Here is a 21,617-nt window from a genome sequence, read left to right on the forward strand (position 1 = left end):
AACAAGGTGCATCGTAAGTGTTACCCACAACTTTTTCTCAGATAAGAAACCTAACTGTCCACAGGGAAGTAGACACTTGTTACAAAACATATTTTCTCTGCATTACTGCTCTCCATTTCGGTATTTCCTTGACCTGTACACTGCAAGCCCATTTAAAATCAACTAAGCTAAAATTTGTGCATGATACTTACTGTTCGTAAATCACTTGAATGCTGCACTCCTTATTTCTGAACTGGCAGAAACTGGAAGATTTTGGGCTGTTTATGCTTTGTGTCTGACCTCAACCACTAATACCAATACTAATACTACTACTACTACTAATAATAATATTAATACTGTGTACATCACTATTGTAGCTCTTATGTAGTTACTGTTGCGTCGTACTATCAATTAATTCATTTATCTGTTTCGACGCAAGTAATGAAGCAGTTTATACACTGCTGCAGGTAGTATCTAGAACCTGGAGAAGATATTTTCTTGAGACATTTAGCATTTGGTACGTATACCCTATGTGATCAAAAGTATCCACCTAGCTGAAAAGGATTACAAGTTCGTGGCTCCCTCCATCGGTAATGCTGGAATTCAGTATGATGTTGGCCCACCCTTAGCCTTGATGACAGCTTCCACGCTCGCAGGCATACGTTCAATCAGGTGCTGGAAGGTTTCTTGGGGAATGGCGGCCCATTCTTCACGGAGTGCTGCACTGAGGAGAGGTATCGATGTCGGTCGGTGAGGCCTGGTACGACGTCGGCGTCCAAAAGATCTCAAAGGTGTTCTATAGGATTCAGGGCAGGACTCTGTGCAGGCCATTCCATTACAGGGGTGTTATCATCGTGTAACCACTCCGCCACAGACCGTGCATTATGAACACATGCTCGATTGTGTTGAAAGATGCAATCGCCATCCCCGAATTGCTCTTCAACAGTGGGACGCAAGGCGGTGCTTAAAACATCAGTGTAGGTCTGTGCTGTGATAGTGCCACGCAAAACAACAAGGGGTGCAAGCCCCCTCCATGAAAAGTACGACCTCACCATAAGACCACCGCCTCCGAATTTTACTGTTGGCACTGCACACGCTGGCAGATGACGTTCACCGGGCATTCGCCATACCCACACACTGCCAGCAGATCGTCACATTGTGTACCGTGATTCGTCACTCCACACAACGTTTTACCACTGTCCAATCGTCCAATGCTTACGCGCCTTACACCGAGCGAGGCGTCGTTTGGCATTTACCGGCATGATTTTTGGCTTATGAGCAGCCACTGGACCATGAAATCCAAGTTTTCTCATCTCTCGCCTAACTGTCATAGTACTTGCAGCGGATCCTGATGCAGTCTGGAATTCCTATGTGATAGTCTGGATAGATGTCTGCCTACTACACATTACGACTCTCTTCAACTATCGGTGGTCTCTCTCAGTCAACAGAGAGGTAGGGCTGTACATTTTTGTGCTGCACGTTTCCCTTCACGTTTCCACTTCACTTTCACATCAGAAACAGTGGACCTAGGGATATTTAGGAGTGTCGAAATATCGCGTACATACGTATGACACAAGTGACACCCAATCACCTGGCCACGTTTGAAGTACGTGAGTTCCACGGAGCACCCCATTCTGCTCTCTCACGATGTCTAATGACTACTGAGGCCGCTGATATGGAGCACCTGGCAGTAGGTGGCGGCACAATGCACCTAATATGAAAAACGTTTGTTTTTGGGGGTGTCCGGATACTTTTGATAACATAGTATGTCTCACTTTTGTCATCAGTGATCTTTGGGACAGAGCATAACATATGTTTGTAGAGGGTGGACTACGTCTGGAATCTGTAACCTCCACCATATTAATGCTAGTAAATCAGAAAACATAATTACTGATAACTTATGTAATTAATATTACAATCTTAGAAAACTGTGATAATAGTAATGATCTATTGAAAATAATTCAGTTTCGTGACTGAAACAGAATCGAATCATTTAGTTTTACCCTCAGGAAACTTCATTTCACCCCACAGGGGGAAACCACAGCTCTATGTACGTAAATTATTTGGCAGGCAGGCTGGGTAACAATCCGTGGTTGTTTGCTGATGATGCTGAGGTGTATGGTGCCGAAATTGAGTGACTGTAGAAGGATACAAGATGACTTAGACAAAACTTCTTGATGGTGTGACGAATAGCAGCTAGCTCTACATGTAGAAAAATGTAAGTTAATACGGATGAGCAAACGAAACCAGTAATGTTCCGATACAGTATTAGTAGTGTCCTGCTTGATACAGTCACGTCGTTTAAATACCTGGGCGTGACGTTGAAAAGCGATATAAAATGGAACGAACATGTGCGAATTGTGGTAGGGGAGATGGATGGTCGACTTCGATTTATTAGGAGAATTCTAGGAAAGTATGATTTATCTATAAAGGAGACACTAGTGCGACCTGCTCGGATGCTTGGGATCTGTACCAAGTTGGATTAAAGGAAGACATGGAAGCAATACAGAGGCAGGCTGCTAGATTTGTTACTGGTAGATCCGAACAACACGCAATTGTTATGGAGATGCTTTGTGAACTCAAATGGGAATACCTGCAGGGAAGGCGACGTTACTTTCGGGGAACACTGTTCAGAAAATCTGGAGAACCGGCTTTTGAAGCGGACTGAAGAACGATTCTGTTGTCTCCAACATACATTAGGCAAAAGGGCCACGAAGATAAGACATGCGAAAGGGCTCATACGGAGGCTTATAGACAATCGTTATCCCTCGTTCTACTAGCAAGTGTAAAAGGGAAGGAAATGACTAGAAATGATGCGTGGTACCCTCCGCCACGTGCCATAAGGTGGACTGCAGAGTGTCGATGTAGATGTATATCTAGCCCCACAGTTATGAGCATGAATCATACACTGATCTCTCACCCACGTATGGCAACCAGTTACAGAGTAGACTGACCAACTAATGATCTCCATCGAGACTTGTTGAGAGGGGAATGCGAGTCACGCAGTACGCAGTTTCTTAGCTACAGTAGAGTCCTTCATTAACAGGACATGGACTGCTGCAGGTGCCCCATACTGCAGAATACTTGAGCAATAAATAAATAAATAAATAAAATAAAATAAACACACCACGAAAGAATTATCGGAATCGGACGGAAATCGGAAAATGTGATGTACATGTACAGACAAACAAATGATTAGAATTTCAGAGAAATTCGATGATTTATTCAAGAAAAAGAACTTCACAGATTGAACAAGTCAATAACACGTTGGTCCACTTCTGGTCCTCATGCAACCAGTTATTGGGTTTGTTATCGATTGAGAATGTTGTTGGATGTCCTCCTGAGGGATAACGTGACAACTTCTGTCCGACTGGCACGTTACAACGTCAAAACCCCGAGATGGTTGGAGAGTTCTGACCAAAATGCTCCAAACGTTCTCAATTGGGCAGGGATCCGGCGACCTTGCTGGACAAGGTAGGGTTTGGGAAGCACGAGGACAAGCAGCAGAAACCCTTGCCGTGTGTGGGTGGGGATTATCTTGCGGGAATGTAAGTCCAGGATGGCGTGGGATGAAGAGTAACATAACGAGGCGTAGAATATCGTTGACGTACTGTTGTGCTGTAAGGGCGCCACAGACGACAACCACAGGGGTCGTTCTATGAAAAGAAACAGCACCCCCGACCATCACTCCTACTTTTCGGGCCGCGTGGCTGGTGACAGTCACGTTGGCATTCCACCGCCTTTTGGGGCGTCTCCAGGCACCTCTTCGCTGGTACCTGGGACTCACTTCGAAGCGGGACTCAAGAAAATTCTACTCGTCAATGAGATTACAGGATGAAGACGTGTCTGAAGACGACCTGAAGCTCACCATAAGTGTGGTGTCACCGCCAGACACCACACTTGCTAGGTGGTAGCTTTAAATCGGCCGCGGTCCATTAGTACATGTCGGACCCGCGTGTCGCCACTGTCAGTAATTGCAGACCGAGCGCCACCACACGGCAGGTCTAGAGACGTACTAGCACTCGCCCCAGTTGTACGACGACTTTGCTAGCGACTACACTCACGAAGCCTTTCTCTCATTTGCCGAGAGACAGTTAGAATAGCCTTCAGCTAAGTCCATGGCTACGACCTAGCAAGGCGCCATTAACCATATCTGGAGAGAGTCTCACTTGTATCGTCAATAGCGATGTACCACAAGGATGAATTAAAGTTAAGTATTAATGCAGCTACGTACTTTTCATTATAGCATTCAATACGTATCCTGTTCCAGAACTCACGCCAGGCGGCGTGTGTGTACGCGTGCATTTCGGTTACCCGTCATTGTGGACTGGCTGTCTTGTCAGTCCACACAATAAGGCCCAAGAACGAGGAGTGACGGTCTAGGGTGATTTCTTTTCATTGCAGAAACCATTTGGTTGTCAATGGCGGCATCCTTACAGCACAGCAGTACGGAAACGATATTCTACGTCCCGTTTCGTTGCCCTTCATGGCACGCCGTCCTGAGCTTACATTTCACCAAGGTAATGCCCACCCGTGCACGGCCAGAGATTCTACTGCTTGTCTTTGAGCTTGCCAAACACAACCTTGGCCAGCAATGTCGTCGGATCTCTCACCAGTTGAGAACATTTGGAGCAGTGTGAGCTGGGCCCCCCAAGTACATCGGGATTTTGACAATCTAAAGCTCCAATTGGACAGAATTTGTCACGTTATCCCTCAGGAGGACATCCAACAATTCTGTCAACCGTTGGTAACCCGAATAGCTGCTCCCATGAGAGCCACAGTTGGACAAATGCGTTACTGACTTGGGCAATCTGTAAAGCTTTTTCTCACGAACAAATCATCCAATTTTTCTAAAATCGTAATTATTTGTTTGGCTGTTCCTGTACATTACATCCATCAATTTTCGTCCCACTTGGATAATTCCTTCGTGGTGATTCGTTTATTTTTCTCCCTTTTTTGTCATAGATTGTAGTACACCTCTTCCCACCAGCGATGCCGTTTATGTCGGAATCGAAATAGCACATTTCCCCCGCATGTGATTAAATGTGCATGTATTTCACTGCATTTGAATGTACAAGCAGTGTGCGATTCCCTTCTTTGTGTTGTTACACGTACGACATACTGTAGTTGTCTCCATTTGAAGTGGAGTAGCAGTACGTTTACGGCACTTATTTGTAACTTGTCACCTCCTGACAAAACACTGAAGATCTAGAAGTGCTACCCTTCTAGCATCTTTATATGATGTTGTTGTTCCAGCTCAGAGGTGGTATGTAGATCTTGAGACCGTTGTTTTCTTTAATGAGAAAATGATAATGGAATAAATATTGACTAACAAGACTGATTAATGATTTTTCGTATGATCACACGAGATCATAGACCGCAATTTGCTGTTTTCCCCGAAGCAATGTGTTTGCAATAAAAAAATAGCTGGCGTAGAAAAGAACTTCGTACATCATTATTTAAATGATATAAAACCCTTAGCCTGTTTCCCTGCAATTCGACAAAATTCTCACATCAGAAGAGAAGAGGGATGAGGACACTATTATGGATATGACAAATTCGAGGGAACGTGAGGATTCGTCGTGGTTGAGTAATGCTACGTAAATACGTACGTTGCAAGGTAGTTGTGAATCCAGATTTCCCTAATTGCCAGTGCAGGATTTTGTGCACAAACTCAGCTCTCGATTAAGTCTCATAAATGTTCAATGGGTGGCCAAATCAATCGCTCGCATTGTCCAGAATGTTCTTCAACCCCAATCACGAACAACTGTGGTGTGCTAACATGGTGCACTGTCATCCATAAAAATTCCGTCGTTGTTGGGAAATAAAGCCCATGAATGGTTGCAAATGGTCTCCAAGTAGCCGAACATAGCCATTTCCAGTCAACGATTGGAGCAAAGGACCCAGTCCAGCCCGCCGCTGTGGAAAAGCGGTTCTAGGTGACTCAGTCCAAAACCGCGCTGTTGCTACGGTCGCCGGTTCGAACCCTGCCTTGGGTATGGATGTGTGTGATGTCCTTAGGTTAGTTAGGTTTAAGTAGTTCTAAGTCTAGGGGACTGATGATCTCAGATGTTAAGTCCCATAGAGCCATTTTTTGACCCAGACCATTCTGTGTAAACACAGCCCACACCATTATGGAGCCATCACCAGCTTGCACAGTGCCTTGTTGGCAACCTAGGTCCATGGCTTCGTGGGGTCTACTCCATACTTGAATTTTAACATCAGCAATTATCATCTGAAATTGGGATTCATCTGACTTGGCCATGGTTTTCCAGCCCTCTAGAGTCCAACCGATGTGTCACGAAGACAAAACAGTAAAATATTCCCCCTCTTCCAGCCTCTAACAGCGCAGTAGCCGGGCCACTTACCTCTTTGCCCGTCGAAGTTCCCGGCCAACTTTACTTACGTGGGAAGCGTCCAACCGACGTATCGAAGAAACTCTTGAAAACATTAATGTTTCTTTCGTCTCATGTACCATGGTGTAAGGAAAATGTTTGTTTTCGTCATTCAAATGACACTTCGCTTTATTGTGATGACTATGGAGATGTGTATGTAAGAAATATTTCATTTCGGTATTTTAAAGTCACTATTAATGGAAATCATCTGTAGTCTGACATGAAACATTGCCTTGATAATTATTTTTCTCTGCTAGTCACCTTTGTAAGAATTACATATACAACAGTTTGGCCGGCAATACGAACTGACTCTTATTCCGAACATTAACGATACGTGACAATTCTTGTATGGTTTAGGGCTTCAAATTCGCTTTGCCACTCCAAATATTTGCACTACGCGGCGCTACGCTGTCTTGTCACGGCTGAAAGCGCGCTAGGCAGGAAGAGCAGTACGAACCGCTATTGTAAGCGGTTTTTCGTGCGACAAAAACGAGTAACTTCAACAGTTAAAAAATAAATACTTGCAGTGGGTATTACCACCTAAAATTCTGGCAGTGCATTTCTTTCCTTGTATTCTTCAAGAATAAAAAAATTTCAGGGTGGGTTTCGACACGTCGGGTTGGTCCATCCTCCGCGCGGGATAAAATGGCCGATGGACAGTGTCCAGTTTTCGTGCAAAGCGCTGGGCGAGTTCATTGGTTTGTTTGGAAGGGTGGGCTGGCATTGCCCGCTTTCGGCCGGACGGCTAAATGCTCCGTTGACAGAATCGGGGGCACGCGGTGCAATATTTCTCAAACGATTTTACAGAAACTATCCGGTAACAAAATTCATTTTTGCGTTACTTGTAGCTTAATATTCCAGCTCCATGATGACTTGCAGAGTATGTCGCTGCGTATGAAATATAGGTAACCTATTCAATTTTTCTCTAGACTTGGACGGAGGTCTCTATTCTTCACTAATCACGCGAAAATTGATCTAATGTACCAAATTCATTTGCGATATCGCTCGCCAGCGATAAGGCCTGAATGAAATATCCACAGCGTTCGTCATATTTCATAAATGGTCTAAGATATCGAAATAAAATTTTAGCAAATGATAGCACACAATGGGGAGAGTGTGTTGTCATATGTTTATTCCGTAAAACTTCAATATATGTCGTGCTATTCCACTAAATACAAACTTTTTCTACGAAAGAATGTAATTTTTAAGAGCCATGATTAGCTAGTTAAATGAGAAATACTACGGGCTTTGGAACAATGAAAGTGAAGATATTACATTAGTATTTTTGTACCGAGGATGTTGTTTTTCGTAAGCTATTGAACTTTTTTTTCCTGAGTTCACTACTAAATAATCTCAATAAACCACAATTTCAGGATTCTCTCGCAGTTGTGTGTGCACAACATGTTAGTGAGGTGATGCGGTGTAGTGCTGGAACCGCAGGACCGCTACGGTCACAGGTTCGAATGCTGCCTAAGGCATGGATGTGTGTGGTGTCCTTAGGTTAGTTAGGTTCAAGTAGCTCTAAGTTCTAGGAGACTGATAACCTCAGAAGTTAAGTCCCAAAGTGCTCAGAGCCATTTGAACCACTTTGACGCTGTGTAAACTTCTTTGTGTTTTGGCAAAAGAAGCAAATTTCAACATGGTGATTAGAGACATGTAGGTTTTACTCAACATTTGTCACTCATGACCCTTCTCTGAAAGTTACGAATGGTTAACAAGCCAGGCTAAAATAAATTGCTGCGTTTGTTCGATTTTCAGCGGAATTCTCTCCGGATACTAACAAAGCATTCTTTCTGAATGATCACCCTGCACAAGTGTGCGTGGAGGGGCTCCATTTACAAAAAAAATTGAGCATTGCCTTCAGTTTAAAACTCCACTTCCCCTCTAGCGCTCGTCACTTCCCCTACAACGCCTGACCGCAACCTAGCTCACAGCCAAATTCACCAATGTCAGTGAAAACTGATCACATCTTAAAATATTTATGTCTCGGTAAACAGTTTTGATTGTCACTGTGTAGGAAAAGCTACTCTGTTAACGAAGCTCTTAACGCTGATTGACGGTTTTGGATTCGGCTGTTTTAGTACACGCAGAATACCATGGCTAGTACATGCGCAGACGGCAGGGCATGCGTGGGGAGAGTGGTAGTGCTGGCAGCTCCAGTCAGGTGCTGTAGGGGTAATGCCGAGTGCTGGAGGGGAAGTTCCATTGTAAATTGAAGCCTACAATGACATTTTTTGCAATTATTAAGCGGGACCCCTTCACGCCCACTTCTGCATGGTGACCATTCAAAAAGATGTCATTTCTAAAAGCATTCCGCCGAAAATGGACTAATTTATTTTCGCCTTGTTTGATAAGCATTTGTATCTTTCAGAGAAGTGCCATTAGAGGCCAATTTTGAGTAAAACCTACACGTACCTCTTGTTTCCATGTTAAAATTTGCTTCTTTTGCCAAAACTCAGCGGAATTTAGATAATCTCACTTCACTTACATGTTGTGCAGACGCAACTGCGAGAGAATTCTGAAACAGTGGGCTATTATGTTTGTTAACTGCGGAATTGAGCAAAAGTATGGTCAAAATCTTATGAAAAAGCACACGGGTAGTACAAAATGAACATGTAAAGACCTCACTTTTGTTGTTCCAAAAGTCGTAGCATCTCTCGTTACACCAGCTATCAATGGCCCTCAAAAATTAAATTCTTCCATAGGAAAACTCTGTAGTTAGTAGAATAACACGGTAGATAATGAAGTTTTCCATAATAACCATATGACAAAATACTTTCCCCTTTGTATGCTATCATTCGCCAAAATCTCATTTCGATATTTCAAACAGTTCTATGAAGTATGATGAATGTTGTGGATATTTCATTCTGGCTTTATCTCCGGCGCAATGTGATCGCAAATGAGTGCGCCACATCAGATCAATTTTCTCAAGACTGGTGACAGTCAAAGATCTCGATCCAAGTCTAAAGAAAAATCGAATATGTTAGCTAAATCTATATGCAGCAACACTTCACGTAAATATCACAGTAAATATAACGTTTCTAGGATTTGTAGATTTAGAGAAAGCTTTTGACAAGGTTGACTGGAATACTCTCTTTCAAATTCTGAAGGTGGTAGGGGTCAAATACAGGGAGCGAAAGACTATTTACAATTTGTACAAGAACCAGATGACAGTTGTAAGAATCGAGGGGCATGAAAGGGAAACAGCGGTGGGGAAGGGAGTGATACAGGGTTGTAGCCTATCCCCGATGTTATTCAATATGTATATTGAGCAAACAGTAAAGGAAACAAAAGAAAAATTTGGTGTAGGAATTAAAATCCAAGGAGAAGAAATAAAAACTTTGAGGATTGCCGATGACATTGTAATTCTGTCAGAGACAGGAAAGGACCTGGAAGAGCAGGTGAACAGAATGGACAGTATCTTGAAAGGAGTATATAAGATGAACATCAACAAAAGCAAAACGAGGATAATGGAATGTAGTCGAATTAGGTCAGGTGATGCTAAGGGAATTAGATTAGCAAATGAGACACTTACAGTAGTAGATGAGTTCTGCTATTTGGGGAGCAAAATAACTGATGGTTGTTGAAGTAGAGAGGATGTAAAATGTAGACTGGCAATGGCAAGGAAAGCGTTTCTGAAGAAGTGAAATTTGCTAACATCGAGGATAGGTTTAAGTGTCAGGGGTTGGGTTGTTTGGGGGAAGAGACCAAACAGCGAGATCATCGGTCTCATCGGATTAGGGAAGGACGGGGAAGGAAGTCGGCCGAGCCATTTCAAGGGAACCATCTCGGCATTTGCCTGGAGCGATTTAGGGAAATCACGGAAAACGTAAATCAGGATGGCCGGACGCGGTATTGAACCGTCGTCCTCCCGAATGCGAGTCCAGTGTGCTAACCACTGCGCCACCTCGCTCGGTGTTTAAGTGTAAGGACGTCTTTTCTAAAAGTATTTGTATGGAGTGTAGCCATGTATGGATGTGAAACATGGGCGATAAATAGTTTAGACAAGAAAAGAACAGAAGCTTTCAAAATGTGGTGCTACAGAAAAATGGTGAATATTAGATGGGTAGATCACATAACTAATGAGGAGGTATTGAATAGAATTGGGGAGAAGAGAAATTTGTGGCACAAATTGACTAGAAGAAGGGATCGGTTGGTAGGACATATTCTGAGGCATCAAGGGATCACCAATTTAGTATTGGAGGGCAGCGTGGAGGGTAAAAATCGTAGAGGGAGACCAAGAGATGAATACACTAAGCAGATTCAGAAGGATGTAGGTTGCAGTAGGTACTGGGAGATGAAGAAGCTTGCACGGGATGGAGTAGCATGGAGAGCTGCATCAAACCAGTCTCAGGACTGAAGACCACAACAACAACAACAACAAATGTTCAAATGTGTGTGAAATCTTATGGGAGTTAACTGCTAAGGTCATCAGTCCCTAAGCTTTCACACTACTTAACCTCAATTATCCTAAGGACAAACACGCACACCCATGCCCGAGGGGGGACTCGAACCTCCGCCGGGACCAGCCGCACAGTCCATGACTGCAGCACCTTAGACCGCTCGGCTAATCCCGCGCGGCACAACAACAACAACAACAACAACACGACCATTAACGGAATGACGGGAAAATCATGATGAACCTGACATGTAAAGTTACAAGTGAAGCAAAAATGACTTTTTTAACCGAATGGTTTCTGTAAAATCGTTTGAGAAAGACTGCAGGGCGTACGCGTCGATTCTGTCATCGCCGGTCGGGAGGTGGCAAACGCTTGTCGGATTCCCCTTCTGAACAAACGAATAAACTCGTACAGCGCTTTGGACGAAAACCGGTCACTGCCATCTTGCGAAACCTATAGTTGTTAGACGCGTGTTGCCATGAAATACGGCTGAGGACGCGAGCAGCACTAACATTTGATTGCTCTGCTTGACGACCGGTGTTCTAAAGGAAGAACCGGAACGCACTGGCCTACCACTCGCCACGCAGCAGGAGCAGAGTGAGGCGGCGGGAGACTGACCATCTTCCTGCGCTGGTGTCCGATCTCGCCGGTGAGGTAGCCGAGCAGCAGCACCGGCGTGATGATGAGGTAGGCCAGGCACACGCCCTGGCCCAGCGTGTCGGCGTCCGGAGACAGCCGGTGGAAGCTGACGGGCCCGCCGCCGCGCCCCAGCCGCGCCACCAGCGTCGTCGTCAGCAGCATCGCCTGCAACACGGCCGGCCGTCACCTCACACAGCTATTAAGATGCTACTCGATCTAAATGTTTAATGAAGAAGTCGATACAACAGCATTTTACACTACTGGCCATTAAAATTGCTACACCAAGAAGAAATGCAGACGGTAAACGCGTATTCATTGGACAAATCTATTATACTAGAACTGACATGTGATACATTTTCACGCAATTTGGGTACATAGATCCTGAGAAATCAGTACCCAGAACAACCACATCTGGCCTGGGCATTGAGTCAAACAGAGCTTGGATGGCGTGTAGAGGTACAGCTGCCCATGCAGCTTCAACACGATACCACAGTTCGTCAAGAGTAGTGACTGGCGTATTGTGACGAGCCAGTTGCTCGGCCATCATTGAACAGACGTTTTAAATTGGTGAGAGATCTGGAGAATGTGCTGGCCAGGGCAGTAGTCGAACATTTTCAGTATCCAGAAAGGCCCATACAGGGCCTGCAACATGCGGTCGTGCATTATCCTGCTGAAATGTTGGGTTTCGCAGGGATCGAATGAAGGGTAGAGCCACGGGTCGTAACACATCTGAAATGTAACGTCCACTGTTCAAAAGCCCGTCAATGAGAACAAGAGGTGACCGAGACGTGTAACCAGTGGCGCCCCATACCATCACGCCAGGTGCTACGCCAGTATGGCGATAAATACACGCTTCCAATGTGCGTTCATCGCGATGTCGCCAAACACGGATGCGACCATCATGATTCTGTAAACGAAACCTGGATTCATCCGAAAAAATGACGTTTTGCCATTCGTGCACCCAGGTTCGTCGTTAAGTACACCATCGCAGGCGCTCCTGTCTGTGATGCAGCGTCAAGGGTAACCGCAGCCATGGTCTCCGAGCTGATAGTCCATACTGCTGCAAACGTCGTCTAACTGTTCGTGCACATGGTTGTTGTCTTGCTAACGTCCCCATCTGTTGACTCAGGGATCGACACGTGGCTGCACGATTCGTTACAGCCATGCGGATAAGATGCCTGTCACCTCGTCTGCAATCGCGATAGGCTACAATCCGACCTTTACCAAAGTCGGAAACGTGATGGTACGCATTTCCCCTCCTTACACGAGGCATCACAACAACGTTTCACCAGGCAACGCCGGTCAATTGCTGTTTGTGTGTGAGAAATCGGTTGGGATGTCACCACGTTGTAGGTGTTGCCACCGGCGCCAATCTTGTGTGAATGCTCTGAAAAAATGGTTCAAATGGCTCTGAGCACTATGGGACTCAACATCTTAGGTCATAAGTCCCCTAGAACTTAGAACTACTTAAACCTAACTAACCTAAGGACATCATACACACCCATGCCCGAGGCAGGATTCGAACCTGCGACCGTAGCAGCCTCGCGGTTCCGGACTGCAGCGCCAGAACCGCACGGCCACCGCGGCCGGCTGCTCTGAAAAGCTAATCATTTGCATATCACAGCATCTTCTTCCTGTCGGTTAAATTTCGCATCTGTAGCTCGTCATCTTCGTGGCGTAGCAATTTTAATGGCCAGTAGTGTATCTGATCCTGTAACTTGTTTCCGAGTTTTGACGTGAAAATACGCCCAAAAAAAAAAAAAAAAAAAAAAAAAGGAAATGAAAAGACACACCACGAAGATATTATCGGAGTGGGACGGAAATCAGTAGATGCGATGTACATGTACAGACAAACAAATACTTATGACTTCAGAAAAATTGGATGGTATATCCAAGAGAAAGAGCTTCACGAATTGAGGAAGTCAATAATGCGTTCGTTCATCTTTGACCCTTATGCAAGCAGTTACACGGCTTCGCATTGGTCGATAGAGTTGTTATATGTCCTTCTAAGGCATATCGTGCCAAGTACTGTCCAATAGGCGCGTTAGATCGTTAAAATGCCGAGATGTTTCGAGGGTACAGCCCATAATGCTGCAGACGTTCTCAATTGAGGAGAGATCCAGCTATCTTGCTGGCCAAGGTAGGGTTTTGCAAGCACGAAGACAAGCAGTAGAAACTCTTGCTGTGTGCGGTCGGGCATTATCTTGCTGAAATGTTAGCTCAGTATGGCTTGCCATGAAGGGCAACGAAACGGGGAATGGAGTCTCGTCGACGTACCGGAGTGCTGTAAGGATGCCGCTCATGACAACCAAAGGTGTATTGCTATGAAACGATATGGCACACTAGACCATCACCCTTGGTTGTCGACCCGTACCCACGACTGCCCAGGGCGTCTGTAGACCCTTCTTCAGCCTGTAGTCTCATGGACTGAAGTAGAATTATCTTCAGTGATGAGTCCTGCTCCGAAGTGAGCTGCGATGACAAGCGAAGAAATGTCTGATAAGATCCCAGACAACGTAGGATACCAGCCTGACTGGGGCCTGCCATGTTGCCTGACAACCGCGGTAATGGTCTGGGGTGCACCTTTTTTTCATAGCAGAACCCCTTTGGTTGTCATCCACGGCACCCTTACATCATAACGCTACATCAACGGTATTCTACGCCCATTTTTGTTGCCCTTTATGGCAAGCCATACCGGACTTACACTTCAGCAAGGTAATGCCCTCGCACATACAGCGTGAGTTTCTACGGCTTGTCTATCTTACCTTCGCCTGCAAGATCGCCAGATCTCTTCCCAATTGAAGACATTTGCTGCATTATGGACAGGGCCCCGCAGTTACATCGGGATTTTGACGATTGGACAGAATTTGGCATGATACCTCTCAAGGCGGCATCCAACAAGTCTAGCAGTCAATGCTAAGCAGAGAAACTGCTTGAATAAGGGTGTTATAGACTTGCTCAAATTGCGAAGCTCTTTCTCCTGAATAAACCATCCAGTTTTTCTGAAACTGTAGTCATTTGTTTTTTTGTACTTGTATATCACATCTACGGACGTCGATCCCACTTTGGTAATTCCTTCGCTTCGTGGTGCGTCGTTGTTTTTATTTTTTTTTTCATTATCTTAGACGGTATAATTTTGAGTAAAGAATAAACATGCTTGGTGAATGATGACATATTTTATTTTATTTTGTGTTTAATTAAAGTAGTTTCTATGTTTAATGAAGAACCAGATTCATCATTTTCATATTTTTTTGTTCCTTAACCTGTCATTTCAGGGTTTTGCCAGTAGAACGTAATTTTGAGTAGCCAATAAACATTGTTGCGTAATTGGAATAGTTTATTTAGTATTTCATTATCGTTTTTTTCTGAAACTGTTAAAAAATACGTATTTATGGAGCAGTCCAAGGTTTCCGTCATGCAACTTTTTAATTTAGCATTAAAATCATGATTAATACAAAAGGTAAAAATTAGTTTTATCTTGCAATTAAATCGCTGAAAACAGGCAAACATTTAAGAAATCTCACAATAAGTAAGAAATTTTATGAAATAAAGATAAAGTACAAATCAAATGAAAAAGATTATATATTTGTACCAGAGGGGTCAGATTTCTAACATCGTCTTATTTTAACCAATTTGGACGAAAAATTGAAATAATTTGTTGCCAGAAGCCTGTTATAAAGCTGACTGAATAAGAAAAAGGTAACTGTAATTACATTTTCAAGTAGAAACGTATTAATTGCTCAAGGTTATAAATTTGATCTTGCGATGACATGCATACAACCGTCAGAGTAGGCGACAATCTTTTTGCGAGTTTAATGTCGGAAGCTGGAGTACCACAGGGCTCCACTCTGTCTCCTGCATTACTGTATAATATATACAATACACTACCGATGTACCTCGCCCGACGCACTGGAACGAAGATTTAGCGTTATGCAGAGATGACACCGTATAAAGATGCCAAGAAAAGACAACAGATGACCTACAACTAATGAACACGCAATACGTTGACGAGCTAGAAAAATGACTCTACTTCAGGTCTTATAATATCTAATGTTCAAGAAAGTCAGCTTGTTATCTTCAGATACAAAAACTTCATAAGAAGTAAAACACAAACAACAGAAGGCGTCAAATTAAAATTATTGGGACAAGAAACAACACCTAAAATGAAAGCTAATTATTTCAGACTGACTGTTGGTACTACATTAGCATGGAAGAAACACCATAGCAAAAGCAAAACGATGATTAGGGCTTATAAAAATGTTTAAAGGACATACAAAATGAATTTATAATGGAACATAGTTCGTACTTGCAAGACCTTCATTAAATCTTTATTCGCGTATGCAGCGCCCTTCTGGACGGCTAACCAAACCCAAACAAAAAGAATATTCAGTACGGAAAGAAGAATCCTAATAATTGCTACAATATCTAGTATACGCATACACCAAATAACGCCATGAAATTGCTAATATAAAACTTTTAAAATACCGACTCATAGAAGTTGCTAGTAAAATCTGACTGAGAGATTACGTACCAGTACACTGACGATAGAACTACTTAAGGACAATATCATTATTTTTGAATATTCCAACATTTCAGTACAGTTATCTGCCACATCATACAATATGCAATGATGCATACAGAAAACAGACGAAAAATACAATGTAACAGAACAGCAAACAGGACTGGCCTGCAATATAAATCATTTCTTATAAGAAAGTCAAGAAAGTCAAACTAGGAAAATGAGAGCAATATTTACTCCGACAAGATAATCCTAGTTGAAGTTTCCGAGGGATTCTCCTCACCAGTAAGACGAATGCCGAGCTACTAATTTACAATCTCAAACCGAAAGGAAAATAAAACAAATAAAATCTCTTCTTTGTCCCCGTCTACTAATAAATGAATACACACCAGAAAAAAGCAAACATATGGCTGGAAAGCTCTCTCAACAGCCAACTCTCTCTTTTGAGGAATCATAATGAAAGATGAAAAACAAATCAGTGTTACAATAATTTTATCTTGAAACTCCTCCATTGGTCTGTGCTCGCATAAAAACAACTTTATGTGGTCAGAACTGCCTCTACAATTTTCATAAGCTTCTCGCATATTGCGATACATTTCTCGCGGCTCACACGAACAGCAAGAGGGCTAATGGATTACGAACAAGGGGTGAAAGTTGTGTTTTTCTGCGTCTGAAAGCAGCTGAAAGCAGTCCAGTGAACGTGAGTACAAGACAAATTACGTAACAACCTAGTAGACACCAAATTTTATCCACAACACTACCGCAATCCCAGCTGTATAGCACTGACAATCTGACAAACATAAGTTCATGTTTTCCTGTTTATTTACTAACAGTTACTCATAGAGTTACAAATGATACGATCTATGCGGATAAAAACGGCAAAAAAAGAGAACAAGCAGGAAATATGACGGGAATAGCGGCAACAATCATAACAACCATGCTGTGACGTAAAGAAAATGAGGTATTATGTAACTATTCACAGAAAACAGTGTTTGGTACCAAACTGTACACATATAATAATGTCTTACAATGCTTGTAAGTATGCTGTTCTGCTTATTTTAGAATAAAGGAGGCACTGAAGATAGCGATATTCTCGCTGAAACTAGTTTGAGAATAAATAAATAAATAACAAAAGTGTTTTGCATCAAGGTGGACCCACAATCCCATACAGTTACAAGTCAGTGTTGTCTCAGTACCTCTCAGAATGTCTCAGTTGTTGCCTCCATTTTGTTTAGGAGTCAGTGCTATGATAGGCTGTTGTGAATTTTCCAGAAGATTCAATAGAAATTCCAAGTGACCTGAAGCAACTTCCTTGTTTTTCATTTGTAGTTGTGAACTAATGTCACAGGATCGAAGTCAACCCCTGACTGAGCCAAGTAAAATACGCGTCACGAGGCACGAACAAGGCCTGAGTCGAGAAAATTTTTGCACAGAAGCGACTTACTATCTGCCCCCCCCCCCCCCTCCAACCCGCCCCTTTTCCCTTTTCCTTTATGCACTTTCACTCTGCAAGTTTCCGCTATTGAATGTGACACACACTGTATAAAAATCTTTGCACTTGGACATCCCTCTCAGCTTGGCGACCCAATCGGCCACTACTAACTGTGATACGTCCTGTATAGAACTTCCTACAGTTGTGGAGCCTTTGGCACCGCTCTCGACTTGATGAACAAAGCAGCGATTTGTGTCGCTTGGGCCTTAAATCAGCCACGAGCACAAAGAAATTGTCATGTTCCTAATGAAGGAAACTGTGTGTGTGTGTGTGTGTGTGTTGTGGGGGAAGGGGAGGGCAATTCTAGAGGGAGGACAAGGCTTGATTACATTAAGCGGTTTTAAAGGCTTGAAGATTTCAGTAGTTATACAAAGATGGAAATTTTTCCACAGGACAGATTACTGTGGAGAACTGCATAAAAGCAGTCTTCTGACTGAAGACGACAAAATCAACAATACGTTATAGACTGCTGTCTCTTAAAGACATAGTTTAGCACTAAAAAATTTCAGGAAGACGTTCGGCTTTGTTGATAGGGAAATTCTGTACAAAATAGTCCAACAATTCGGTGTTCAAACTAAGTTGGCACATCCAATCTGTTTATTTTATTTAGCGTTTTATGCTGCTAGAGAATCACAAGTAAATTAACAATTAGAAACAAAGATATTACAAACCACCAGTTAAATAAAGAAAAGGAAAAAAAATCAAAAGGTAATATCGAGGTTTTCCAACATTCAGCTGCTCTAGAGCCAGCTCGGTGTAGTTCTTCCAAAAATCTAGCGAAAGCACACAACGGGCTGTCTGAACAATATACAGGTGATTCAGCTGTCCCTGAAGATGAGGTTTATGCAACATACAACGCCTTCAAAGACCATACACGAGATTTTCATAACCTCTCGCTCGCTACGTGCAAATTATTAGCGCTACAGAAAAAATTAATAGGACCTTTTCGTAGGAAACTTAAAGTAGTTAAATTTTGCTTTAGTATAAGCTTATGCTGGAGGCCACGCTTTATCAGTTATTCAAGAAAAACTCGTTTGAAAGTCACTTTTGTACGCTTTTCTTCAATAATTCGGAAACTATGGCCTCTGGCAAAAACGTATCTCAGTACAAAATTTGACTGCAGAAATTTCCTCCAAAGAGCTCTCTCTCTCTCTCTCTCTCTCTCTCTCTCTCTCTCTCTCTCTCTCTCTCTCTATATATATATATATATATATATATATATATATATATATATATTTCAGCACTTCATTTGTCCCATAGATGTTAAGTCCCATAGTGCTCAGAGCCATTTTTGAACTTCATTTGTCTTCGTAACATATTTAAGTGATTAACACTGCAAGAAGACAGGTTAATGTAAACTAGAGATAAGCCGTTGCAAACGTGAGACGCTGGCACACTAATAACCGGTGTAAAAGCGAGACTGTTGAATTAAGCATGCAAACGTGCATGCATTGTGTTGTACAGGTGCCGGCTGTCAGTTTGTGGGATAGAGTTCCACGTCTATTGCACTTGGTCGGTCAATAGAGGGACGGTTAAAACTGTGGGTGAGTCCGTCCGATGATGTCCCACAAGTACTCGATTGGAGGAAGATCTGGTGATCGAGCAAGCCAAGGCAACGTGCCGACTATCTATACAGCATGTTGGCTTGCAACAGCAGTATGTGGGCGAACGTTATCCTCTTGGAAAACATTCCCTGGAATTCTGTTCATGAATGGCAGCACAACATGTGGAATCATGAGACTGATGTAGAAATTTTCAGTCAGGTTGCGAGGAATAACCATGAGAGTTCTCCTGCTGTCATAAGAAAACACTGCCCTGATCATAACTCCAGGTGTAGGTCCAGTGTGTCTGCAACAGAAACAGGTAGGTTTTAAGCTCTCAACTGGCCCCCATTTAATCAACACACAGCCACCACTGGCACCGATGCAAAACCAATTTTCATCAGAAAACACAACATTACTCCACGTTGCCCTCCAATGAGCTCTCTCTTCACACCACTGAAGCCGCAAATGGCGGTGGTTTGGGGGCAGTGGAATGCGCATTACAGGGCGAATGGCTTGAAGTAACCGATGTTTAACAGTTCGTTCTGTCACTGTGGTGCCAACCGCAGCTCAGATTTCTGCTGCAGATGCAGTACGATGCGCCAGACCCACACGCCGGACACGATGGTCCGACCGTACGTTCTCTGCCAGCATTCATTTACAGTGGCTACATTCCTGCCAAGTCTTCCTGCAGTATGAGATAAGGAACATCCAGGTTCTCGTAGCCCTATTACACGATCTCTTTCAAACTAAGTGAAGTGTTGATAATGGCGTCTTTGTTGTTTTAAAGCCATTCCTGACTAACGTCAATGTCAAAGGTAAGTAACGCTAACGACTGTTACAGCGTGTATTTATAGCAAACCTGATTTGCATCCTCGTAGTGGCTCTATTAGCGCCATTCTTATGCGACTACTGCGAAGTTTGATTAAAATGGCGCAAATGGCTTTGAGCATTATAGGACTTAACTTCTGAGGTCATCAGTCCCCTAGAACTTAGAACTACTTAAACCTAAGTAAGCTAAGGACATCATACACATCCAAGCCCGAGGCAGGATTCGAACCTGCGACCGTAGCGGTCGCGCGGTTCCAGACTGCAACACCTAGAACCGCTCGGCCATCCCAGCCGGAGAAGTTTGATTAGACGTCATCTTTCAGATGTAGAAACAAGCCAACCAACTTTCGTTTATGTCGCTCGACTCCTTCTTGGTGTTGCTATTTTTTTCCGTCATGTATGTAAGGTACAAGGTGTACTTGGTAGAACACCAGTTCCGAATTCTGCCGCTAGGTACCTACACTAGACACCATTTTGTATCAGCTGTCCTAGCGGCATTGGCATGGAAACATTATTTGGCCAGTGCGAAAGTTTTTGTAAGCGCTGTTTTTCTTGTTCGGCGATTTTTCAATGTCAGGCATTAAATACCAGGCCTGTTAGGGCAATCAGCAGCAGGAACTCTCCCAATGCTTCTGATGACTTATTGGGAGTAAGTTTTTACGAATGGTTTTGTCCGTTTAAGTGCAGGCGAATTTCAATTGAAGACGAATCACGGACACGACATCGCTCGACTTCCAGAACAGAAAAATACATTCAAACAATCGTTGTTGAGATCTTTTTTGTTCGCCGTAGAAGAATCTATGAACTGGTGGAAATGACTTGAATATCTTGGAGTTCTCGTAAACGAATTTTGACCGAAGAACTGAAGATGACCCTATTGCAGAAAAATTCATTCCACATGTGCTTTTTGATGGCCAGAGAGCCAATCTTTTGCGGGTGTGCGGGACACTGAAAGATTAGTCAGAAATTGATCCAGAGTTTGATGCAAAATTCATCATGGGCAAAGAATCGTATTGTTCTGAATACGACCTAGTAATGAAGCACCAGTCTTTTCACTGGAAGACCCCTTCATCAGCAAGACCAAAGAAAGCAAGGCAGGTGAGATGCCACGTCAAGACAATGTTGGTTTGTTTTTTCGACATCAGTGGGATCATCCACCATGAATTTGTTCCCAAGAGCACCATAGTTAAGCAACATTACTAGCCTCAAGTGCTAAAACTATCTCGTGAAGCTGCCAGAAGAAAGCGACCTGCAGTGTGGCAATCAGGCACTCGTCTTTCGCACCATGACAACGCCCCTGTGCAAACAGCACTAAATACGAGTATCAGGCAGTTTTTGGCCATGAACCAAATGACAACAGTTTTTGACCAACTTTACTCACTGAACTTTGGCTCTTGTGACTTTTTTCTTTATTCCTAAGAAAGAAGAACCCGAAGGGAAGCGTTTTCAAGACGTAGAAGAAGTGAAAACAAACGCTGGAAGCACTAAACAGCATAACTTCAGACGAGTTTAAAAACTATTTCTACCGGGTGATCTAAAAGTCAGTATAAATTTGAAAACTTAATAAACCACGAAATAATGTAGATAGAGACGTAAAAATTGACACACATGCTTGGAATGACATGGGGTTTTATTAGAACAAAAAAAAAAAAAAACAACCACTCCATATTGCTACACGCGTGAAAGATCTCTTGCGCGCGTCGTTTGGTGATGATCGTGTGCTCAGCCGTCACTTTCGTCATGCTTGGCCTCCAAGGTCCCCAGACCTCAGTCCATGCGATTATTGGCTTTGGGGTTACCTGAAGTCGCAAGTGTATCGTG

The 21,617-nt window shown here is 43.2% G+C and overlaps 1 protein-coding gene across 2 annotated transcripts in view; it reads right to left on the bottom strand.

The window, feature by feature from the left end:
* LOC126092086 (uncharacterized) overlaps positions 1-21,617 on the bottom strand; it is a 43,296-nt gene that overhangs the window by 12,671 nt on the left and 9,008 nt on the right. For both annotated transcript variants that reach the window (XM_049907508.1, XM_049907507.1), the window contains exon 2: positions 11,393-11,578. In XM_049907508.1, coding sequence (XP_049763465.1) covers positions 11,393-11,578 — 186 coding nt within the window. The remainder of the gene's footprint in view (positions 1-11,392; positions 11,579-21,617) is intronic.

This window comes from Schistocerca cancellata, chromosome 7, assembly GCF_023864275.1.
Source record: "Schistocerca cancellata isolate TAMUIC-IGC-003103 chromosome 7, iqSchCanc2.1, whole genome shotgun sequence".
NCBI lineage: Eukaryota > Metazoa > Arthropoda > Insecta > Orthoptera > Acrididae > Schistocerca > Schistocerca cancellata.